Here is an 11014-nt window from a genome sequence, read left to right on the forward strand (position 1 = left end):
CTTTGAGTGTCCCGGTCGTCATTTATATTCCCTATGTGCCGGTGTCCCGGTCGTCATTTGTGTCCCGATGTCCCGGTCTGTAATTTCGTCAGTCGAAAACATGACGTCAGTCGACACAGAAACATGACGTAACCTGACAGACACACGTCCACAGACAGACAACTTATTTTTATATATATAGATAAACTAGCTGTTGGGGTGACGCTTCGCGCCCCCCCGCGCGCGTAAGTCTTACGTGCCATATTAGTTACGCGCCATTGTAGTTGTGTCCCTGTGTCCCGCCTGTGAATATATATATATATATATATATATATATATATATATATATATATATATATATATATATATATATATATATATATATATATATATATTAACTACGTAAAACATGCAAATATACAACATTCTTTGCTGTCCCATTGTCTGTCCATATAAATAGGTCCATGGGAAAACAATCCGTATTCAGATCTATACCGCATTTTTCTAACGATTGCCCTTGAGCTTTGTTGATGGTGATTGCTAATCGAACATTCCCTGTGTCCCCGTCGTCATTTATATATCCCCCTGTGCCCCCTGCGTCCCCGTTGTAGTTGTGTCCCTGTGTCCTGGTCGTCATTTATATTCCCTGTGTCCCGGTCGTCATTTGTGTCCCGGTATCCCAGTCTGTAATCTCTCTTTGAGTGTCCCGGTCGTCATTTATATTCCCTCTGTCCCGGTCGTCATTTGTGTCCCGGTCTGTAATTTCTCTTTGAGTGTCCCGGTCGTCATTTATATTCCCTGTGTCCCGGTCGTCATTTGTGTTCCGGTGTCCCGGTCTGTAGTGTCATCTTATAATAACGTCATATACAAAGCCTTATATACTTATAATGACGTCAAATGCAAACCCACAAACAAACAAACATGCATATATACAACTTATTTTTATATATATAGATACAGTTTCTTCTTTAGTTTTTTTTTCTTTTTTAGTTTTTTCTTTTTTTTAGTGTCTTTTTTTTATTGATTTGTTTTCTTCAATTTGTCAATGTTCATTCTAACATTGACACTTGGAAAAATCTTTACGCGCCAAGCATGCTAAAGCTCCAACAATTTATATTAAACCTTAAGATTTGGGGTATCTGTTTTAAGGTTTTCGAATTACTTTAATCTATTGTCAAAATATATTGAAATATTTGTGCAATTCCCAGTTTTTTTAGTTTTTTCTTTTTTCTTAGTTTTTTTTTCTTTTTAGTTTTTTATCTTTTTTATTTTTTTACGTTTTTTCTTTTTAAGTTTTTTTCTTTTTTTTAGTTTTTTCTTTTTAGTTTTTTTTTTATTTTTTACCATTTTTCTTTTTTCGAATTACTTTAATCTATTGTCAAAATATTTCGAAATATTTATGCAATTTCCAGTTTTTACATTACAGTTTGTTTTCTTTTATATATATATAATATGAAAAAAACTTCGTTTTCTTAAAGAGTTAAAGAGGCTGCGTCCCAAAGTCGAACCTTAAAACGTACAGGAATTAGAAAAGGCAGTTGGGGGGCTGCCGCCCCCCAAACCCCCCGCTTTTAAAGACTCTTTTGTACAGGTTTTTTGTTTTTTTGCTAACCCCCCGCTCTTGGCTTCGGAAAGGCCCTCTTTTAATTAAAAAATAATTGAAATGAATGAATAATGGAATAACTTCGAAAAATGTTAAACACAAGAGGACAGGAGAACCATTGCGCCGAAACTAGTAATTAGTAACAATGAAGTCCCCCCACAAAAAAAACCTGTACAAAAGAGTCTTTAAAAGCGGGGGGTTTGGGGGGCGGCAGCCCCCCAACTGCCTTTTCTAATTCCTGTACGTTTTAAGGTTCGACTTTGGGACGCAGCCTCTTTAACTCTTTAAGAAAACGAAGTTTTTTTCATATTATTTCTGTACGTTTTTCTACAATCCATGGTGGATGTAATTTAATAATTCCTGTACTCCTCGTGGAGGAATTAGGAGAGGAAGTTGGGTGGCTGCCGCCCCCCAACCCCCCCGCTTTTAAATCATTGTATAAAATAGAAAAAAAAATAGATAGAATGACCGAAATGTTTCTTTTGCTCATAAGAAGCTAATATTCTGTTATCTCTCAAATGATAAGCAGTCCAGGTGTTAACAAAATTATACACTTTTATTTTGATCGCTACGTCCAAAAGCCTATAATAAAGAATTTATTCTAAAAATGCCTTCTCATATAGGAAACATCTTTAGGTAATTATAGTAAATTATATATTATTTATCTTATTAGATGGCGTCTGCGTTCAGTTTGGAAAACATTTCCAATCAAGGAGAATTTCCAATTACATAATTTAATTTCTGGAATCGAGCTGGATTTTTATGATGCTTGCAGTCATTCTCGCCGTGCCGAGCTGATTATTTTGATGTACTTGAATGTTGATATTCGTAACTTTTAAGAATTTCAAAAATTAACATGGGACTATTAGACTATTAGGACTATAAGAAGACTATTAGGAGAGGCAAACCCCCCGCTTTTAAAGACTCTTTTGTACAGGTTTAATTTTTTTTCATATTAATTCTGTACGTTTTTCTACAATCCATGGTGGATGTAATTTAATAATTCCTGTACTCCTCGTACAGGAATTAGGGGAGGAACCCCCCCCCGCTTTTAAATCATTGTATAAAATAGAGAAAAAAAAATAGATAGAATGACCGAAATGTTTCTTTTGCTCATAAGAAGCTAATATTCTGTTATCTCTCAAATGATAAGCTGTCCAGGTGTTATCAAAAATTTTTTGATGTTGTGAAAAAAAATCTCCCGTAAGGGACTTGAACCCTTGACCCGAGGATTAAAAGTCTCACGCTCTACCAACTGAGCTAATAACTTGCATGTGTGTAAATATAACTTCTCAATAGCTTTTAAAAATTTCAAATTAACATGGGCTCTTATGGAGAGAAATCCGTTAATTAAATAGCTAATGGGTGGTTTCTGGAAAACAGGGAAGGAGTTATCGGATCGAGCTGAAATTTCGCGGATAAGCTCCTGGGCCGTAGGGTACCTTAACTTGTGAATTTCAGCCCGATCGGACAACGTTACAAGGGGTGGGGGGGGGGGTTGGAGGGTCGAAACTTTCGGGGGGTTAAGATTTTCCTACGAAACTTTCATGGGCACTTACTCGGAGAATTCCGCATCGAATGAGTCTTCGTACACCCAGATCCGATGTCGGATGTGACCTGTAGGCGTCTAGGAAAAAAAAGTAAATGAATTTTAAGTGGCTATGCGTGGTTTCTGGAAAACAGGGAAGGAGTTATCGGATCAAGCTGAAATTTTGCGGATAAGCTCCTGGGCCCTAGGGGACCTTAACTTGTGAATTTCAGCCCGATCGGACAACGTTAAAGGGGGGCTTGGGTTGACAGGTCGAAACTTTCGGCCAGATTTTCCCCATGAAGAAAAAGTTGGAGGGGGATGAAATTTTGCAGGTTTCTTAGTTGGAGCTCGGGCTACGAAATGCATCCCTCCCCATCCGTCTGCGACCACTGGAACCGAAGATCGCTTAACATTGTCGTGTGTCGCCTCTTTATAGAGGCACGAGTGTGCCTCCTTGATAGAAGATATAATCTGGCGTAACAGACATAGTGTAACAGACATAAAAGACAGACAACTTATTTTTATATATATAGATAAGTTGTATGCTTGTTTGTACGCATATGACGTCATTATAAGTATATAAGGGGGCGATTCAAAAAGAAATTTCAGTATAAATCCGACAATGGCAGAAGAAACAGCCGAGGAAGCGGCTCAAAGAGATAATGCCAAAAGAAAGGGTGCCGAGGAATCAGGCACAGCCCAGTCGATGATTCTAGCTTGAGTAGATGTGTTCAAATCGGGACTATGTCTAAAATTTGTCCTTATTGCAAGGCCTTGAAATTTAATGGTGAAATAATGGGAATCTGTTACGCATCAGGAAAAGTTAAACTTCCTCAACTGGCTGCACCACCAGAGCCATTGAAGACTTTGCGTACTGGAACTACATCGGAATCTAAGCATTTTTATTAAACATCAGAAAATATAACTCATGTTTTCAAATGACGTCGTTTGGTGCCCAAATCGAAAATCAATACACCGGGACACAGGGAATATAAATGACGACCGGAACACTCAAAGAGAAATTACAGACCGGGACACCGGGACACAAATGACGACCGGGACACAGGGAATATAAATGACGACTGGGACACAGGGACAAAACTACAACGGGAACGCCGGATGGGCACAGGGGGGATATATAAACGACGACAGGGACACAGGGAATATTCGATTAGTAATCACCATCAACAAAGCTCAAGGGCAATCATTAGAAAAATGCGGTATAGATCTGAATACGGATTGTTTTTCCCATGGACAATTATATGTTGCATATTCAAGAGTTGGTAAACCTGACATTATATTTATATGCACAGACAATGGGACAGCGAAGAATGTTGTATATTCGCAAGTTTTACGTAGTTAAAAACATATATATATTTATCTATATTCATAGGTGGGACACAGGGACACAACTACAATGGCGCGTAACTAATATGGTGCGTAACGACTTACGTGCGCAGGGTTTTTTTTGGGGGGGGGGGCGCGAAGCGCCACACCAACAGCTAGTATATAATAATATTTAAATTCCTTCATCGTGATGACTTGAGCTGTAAATTTAGTAAGAGGTCTTAATATGTTGGTGACATCACGAAATCAACACGGCGCCAAGAAATTTAAGCTGTTAGGGAGACAGTATTAAGCCAGCCAAAACACTAGCATCAATTAACTTTGGCGAAAACGCAAAAGATTTCTTCCAGTAAATCACTTTGAACTAAACTTATGGAGAGTCAATAAACTATAACAAAAAGAAATCCTAAGGAATAGCAGCATCTTTGCAATTCATCTTTATTGCTTAATAAATGGATTTCTTAATGTGCTTAGAATTTATTGTTGGTCTTTCATAAGTATGAATTTAAACGTGACAACTGATAATGACGATGATCAAGTTTATCCAAGTGCGCCATCAGGCCAAACATTTGCGATGGCTGAAAAACACAAAGAGCTTCACAAAAACACACAAGAGCCAGAAGTTATTGTGGAGCCTGAAATGTTCAGTGAAGAGAATAATGATATGCTCCCAAATTCAGTAAAAGAAGGCAAGTTTTTTGACATTGAACTAGCTCAAGTGCTACAAAAACGAAATGTCGAAAACAAAGACGATAGGCCGAAGAAGAAAAGAAGAAAAGATAAGGAAGAAAACATCAGAAAAAACACGGAGAAAACATCGAATATCTCTTATATTCAGAATCAATTGGGCAGACAAACGTTTGGGGGAAAAGTTAACCCTAAAGAAAATAACCAAAAGCTGGAAGTTGGCAAAAGTATCAAAACTGATGACAGGAGCCAGTACAACTTTTCGAATTTAAATAGAGGAAAAGCATTGATATTTAATCATGTTCAATTCGCCAAACCTAAGACTAAAAAAAGAACCGGAACACAAAAAGATGTAGAATATTTACGACTGGTCTTAGAGGCTATGGGATTCAGTGTTGATGTTTTCATTGACCTTGGCATTGAAAAAGTTAAAACTGTGCTTAAAAACTATTCCGAAACCGACTTTTCAGATTCAGATTGCTTCTTCCTTGTAGCCATGTCTCACGGAATAAAAGATAGACTGATAACGTTCGATCAAAGTCTTCCAGTAGATCTGTACTGGGAGACAATCTCAAAAAACAAAAGTCTGAAAGGGAAACCAAAAATTTTTATTTTTGAAATGTGTAGGATCAAATCTTCGCCACAATCACTACAGATCCCAGATTTGATCGTTTCATATTCTACGTCACCTGGAATGATGTCCTATCTCTTGCCCAGGTCTGAAACTGGAGGATACTACATTAAGGCTCTTTGTGAGACAATAGCACAGGAATATTCTAATACAGATCTTGAATCTATAATACAACAGAGTCAGGAAACTTTTTTATGTTACATCCCTTCACGGCTAAACACCAAACAGATTCCCACGCATAACAGTACTCTAACCAAAAAGATTTATTTTGATGATGATAAATTAAATACCGATTTGATGGCAGAATGTCATGAAAATCTCAAAAAAGCAAGATGGAGGTTATACAAATGGAGGTTAAGCAAGTTATTTAAAGGATACTCTTTGTAAAAATCTGTACGTTTATAACGGAATTTGAGAAAAAATTGTTTGTATAAGGTTCATTCGAAAACAAATCTGTAAAAAACAAAAACCCTAAAAACTAACTAAAAATGAACTAAAAAGACTAACAAAGAAGTAAAATGCTTACTTTCAGGCAATTTAAGGCGTGATTTAATAGACAAAATTTGATCTTGGAAGAAGCAATAAAAACAAAAGCTAGTTTTCAATGACAGATTGTTTTGGCATATTCTTTTCACAGGATCATATAAAACAGAATTACAAATCTGTTTTTACCCTCTTTCTATTATACATTTAATTCGTTTATATTCTGTTTAGCATTACTAATAGGAATCGGATTAATAATTAATCCGCTGTCAATAGCGGATTCAATTTAGAGTTCAAGGTGAATGCATCTGTCTCAAAATCGGATATTTATGAACGAAATCAAACGAGTAAGCTTCCTCAGTGACCTCATGGATATTAAATTTTAATCCCAGTGAAGCTAGTAGAATTTGAAAAATTTGGCAAAAGATTGGTTTTAATTAAAACTTATCTGACTGGTTTACTCCAATTCCATTGCTGGATAAAAAGATAAAAAAGGAATTAATTAGAACTTTGATTGATCGATATTTCTGATGAAAAAAGAGAGAAAAGAGTAAATAAAGAGAGAGTTTTTAACTTTGGGAACGGTAGAAGCGCCGTATTACGCGATAATAAGCGAGCAGAAGAGGGGAATTCGCTTGTCGCAAGGGCCGTTGTACCTGCCGGGAGTGGATTCTCCCTTAAACTGCGGGGATCAGGTAGCAAGAAACTACGCTTCCCTCGCTTATTATTTAATTTCCATCGCTCATGATCTAATTTGCATTCAAGATTGCAATCACTGCGAGCCCCATTCAAGTTATTTCACTGTGCATTTCACTGTGAACGCGCTATAATTAGTTAACATGCACGGAGGTGATGAGGACAATTTGCATTATTCTCCGGTGTTAAATTTTGTTCAGCAAAATGTTGAAAAAGGAATTGATGATGAGATGATTAAGAAGTTTGGTACATAATTTTTTGACGTCGATGATATTGTGAATGCGAAGAAGTGGCTTGGGTCCAAGCTGTATCCAGATGCTTTATTTCAGAAGCGAACTGGATTGAAAGCGCCACTAAGTCATTTAGGAGATATACTGGATTTTATCAAGAAGGGCAATACAGATGATTTCGACATCCCAGTATTTTGTATATTAAACCCTAGTGAAGTCCCATTGATACCAGCTACAGCTTATTCTGCTCTCTTTTCGGGAGTAAACGAGCTACGTATCCAGCTAAAAACTATTTCTAATCAGTTTGATGTGTTTTCCAATCATTTCCCGCCATTACCACAGCCTGGAGCCTCAAAACCTGCCGATAACCACTCTACTATCGTTGTCTCTGAATTGCCACCATCTATTAGAGATCCGACAAGCCGCAAAGACTTTATCGATCAATTAAGTGGTCATGATTCGGTTGCTAGTATTCGGCCGGTGGGAGATAAACTGTTCGTAAATATTGAAAAATCGGTAGCTTCTGATTTCTGTGAAGTCCATAGTCTCGGGTATTGGCACAAAGATTCTGCAGAAACTTTACCTTGAAATTATAAAAGGAATCCCGCTGTCATTTAATGCTTCCGAATTCAAAATGCACTCAGGAGTCGTTGACGCAAACCGAATTGGTTTGTCCCAAACTATCAAGCTAGACTTTTCAGATTCGTTTGCAAAACGTGACACTATGAAGAATGGAGTAAAAATAGGTTACGAGATTTTCAGAATTTATGATTTCGTAAGTGTACCGCTTTTAGTGTGTTGCTTTAAGTGCAGGTCTCCTGATCACTTTATCAACGATTGTACCAGTCAGGTGGAAAAATGTGCGCGCTGAACCGAAAAACACATTTTTTCGAAAGATGCGCCCTGTACAAATAGACCTAAATGTGCAAACTGCGGCGATTCTCACACTTCATATAGTCTATTATGTCCAGTGCTCAAGTCTCGTATTGCGACCGCTGTGAAAAAATGATGTCACAAAAATTCTCGGTTATTTCGTACAATATAAATGGAACACGTCAAAAAGTGTTCTCGAACTTTAGTTGCTCGAACATAGTTGCTCGAACTTTCGAGCAACTATGACATCGTGTGTCTTCAAGAGCATCTTTTATCTTCAGATAATACCAACTTGTTGAAACGGAGCGCAAACCATATTACTTTTGTGAGTGCTGCAAGATCTACGTTTGGTAGACCTTCCGGAGGCCTCGCCTGTATACTGAGACCTAGCTCCTTTTCATCCACGACGCCTGTGCTGTTTCATAGTGACCAAAACCTCTTGGCCGTACGAATTGCCGATTTAATACTTATTAACGTGTACTTCCCTTGTGATCGTAAGTCGGTTCAATCACTGAATAAGTTTGCCAAGACCTGTAGTGTTTTGAAAAGTGACAGAATCCGTATCATCTCTCGGTTATCAATTTGTTGTCGCCGGGGATTTTAATGCTGATTTACTGAATTCAAATATTCGGTCTGATATGGTTTTCGATTCTTTATCTGATTTTAAGCTAGTGGATAAGAATCGTCTGTTTTCTTACATCCATCATTCTGGGAGCCTTACTAATATTGATCATGTTCTTTGCTCTCCCAATTTATCTTTTTCGACTGTTTCTGTACATGAAATAGAAAGCGATATAGACCACCTACCAATTTCCTTCATGCTTGGTATTTCTCTGTCGCAAGATAGTTCTAATAGACGTGGGAATCGTAGATGGTTTACCAGACGAAATTGGAATAAGGCTAATTGGGCTCTTTATATTTCTACCCTTACAGCTTTTTTGTCTAGGATAAAAGTTCCTTTTCAGCTACTTCAGGTTGGATCTAAATTTGTAAATGATAAGAATTTTCTTAATAAATATTATTTTGATATTATATCATGCATGAAGGAAGGTGAGAGGGTGGCTGTTCCCGAAGAACGTGTTAAATTTAATACGCGGAAGCCTGAATGGTCTTGGGATCTGGGTCTGAAATCAGTGAAAAATAAAGCCAAATTTTGGCTACGTATTTGGGTTTCTTGCGAACGACCACGTAGCGGTGTAGTATTTCCGCTTAAACAGAAAACCTAAATTAGAGTATAAAAAGTATTTACGGTCTGCAAAATCAAAAATTTGCAAATTCCCGTCAAGTAATTTCGATTGGAAAAATGTGGTAAATTCAAATAAAATCGATGACTCTTCGTCAACAAGTAGCCCAATTAGTTCGGCTGCTTGGTGCAAATATTCCGACCAGATTTTTAACACTCTAAACCATTTTAATCTAAACCACTTTCCGACACTATAAACCATTTTGAAACTCCGCCAGAACCACATCCTCCCAGTTAATTTAGTTTCGGTGGCACAAGCTATAAAGAAGCTTAAGTCTAGCTCTATTGATTGTGATGGTATAAGTGTCAAACACCTAAATGTTGATTGTCCAGCTCTAGTCCAACATTTACAGCTTCTGTTTCAAATGTGCTTATGCACCTCGGTTGTGCCTGAAAGGTTTTTGTGTGGAACAGTTACTTCAATCCTGAAAAGAGGAAAGATTCCGACTGAGTGTGCATCTTACAGGCTTATAACGGTTTCCTGCAATATAAGCAAATTGTTTGAGTATCTTCTCCTGCCATCAGTTAATTCTTCGGCATATTTTAGTGAAAATCAGATTGGGTTTTCAGCTGGGGTAGGTTGCCAGCAGGCTCATCGAGTTTTGGCTAATGTTCTTACTGAGGCTACTAAAAAGGGATTCGAGTTACATTTATGTGCTTTGGATCTCTCCAAAGCCTTTGACACTGTTACGCATTCCCAAGCTATCTTTCCCCTTTTTAGTCACGGATCAACATATCGGTAATTTATCACTACTCCTCTTAGATATTGGTATTCAAATTCCTTTTTGCGGATTAAAACGGATATGAGGGTTTCAGATAGTAACATTCCAATACGACGTGGGGTCCGGCAAGGTGCTTTCCTCTCCCCCTCAATTTTCAAACTTTGTATATCATCTGTCCTTTCCTCTATCCCACCTACTTGCATCCTCAATTCTGTAAATATTTCTTATCTTGCCTATGCGGATGATATTCTTTTGATCAGTAGGACTAAAAAAGGGGCTCTCTTTGTCTGTTTCAACAGTAGCATCTAAGCTTCATGCGATTGGACTTTCTCTTAATCTTTCAAAGTGTGAATATCTTTCATTTAATAGCAATATCACTACTCCTCTAATCTGTGGATCTTTTTCTATCCGCTCGGTTTCTTCATTTCGGTGGCTGGGAATTAACGTTAGTAAAACTCTAAAATCCTTACGGACTCTCACTGTTGCTGATTGCAAGAAGAAAATCCAATTAAGTTACTCTAAAATTGTTGCTAACCGAGGTAGATACAATAGAAAGTCTCTTGCTAAATTATACTCGGTTTTTACAGATCATTCGGTTTTGTTTCTTTCTGGTATTTACCCTATTTTTCATAAAAAAGATATCAGTTCAATTCGTTCTTATTATTTCCGTTTTCTATTGTATCTGCCTCCATGGTATAGGAATAGGAGCCTCATATTTATTTACAGTTTTCCGGATATTGGGTCGAAGCTCACAGAGCTTGCTGGCAAAATACCCCAGTCTACTTATAAGTATCTGCCCGCCCACGGAGGCCTTACTCGTTTGCTTTAGTTTCTTGTTTTTTCTGTTTTGTGTAGTGTTTGTTTTGTTTCTTTATTGATACTCCGCTTTGATTTTTTGTAGCGGCTCAAAAATAAATTATTATTATTATTATAGCTGTTAATAGCTAATTAATGGCTGTCAATAATCTTGACATTAAGCTTTCTTTTCA

At 37.4% G+C, this 11014-nt stretch overlaps 1 protein-coding gene across 1 annotated transcript; it reads left to right on the forward strand.

Moving 5' to 3' along the window:
- Window positions 1-4958: 4958 nt before the first annotated feature.
- LOC136036633 (caspase-6-like) lies at window positions 4959-6514 on the forward strand. The gene has a single exon (XM_065718933.1). It carries the CDS (start codon window positions 4960-4962, stop codon window positions 6163-6165), a length of 1206 nt encoding a protein of 401 aa, XP_065575005.1. The 5' UTR covers window position 4959; the 3' UTR covers window positions 6166-6514.
- The last annotated feature ends 4500 nt before the right edge of the window (window positions 6515-11014 follow it).

This window comes from Artemia franciscana, chromosome 15 (assembly GCF_032884065.1).
Source record: "Artemia franciscana chromosome 15, ASM3288406v1, whole genome shotgun sequence".
NCBI lineage: Eukaryota > Metazoa > Arthropoda > Branchiopoda > Anostraca > Artemiidae > Artemia > Artemia franciscana.

What these genes read in the sequence shown, in the direction of transcription:
- LOC136036633 (XM_065718933.1), top strand. Translation starts at nt 4,960, where the DNA reads ATGAATTTAAACGTGACAACTGATAATGACGATGATCAAGTTTATCCA.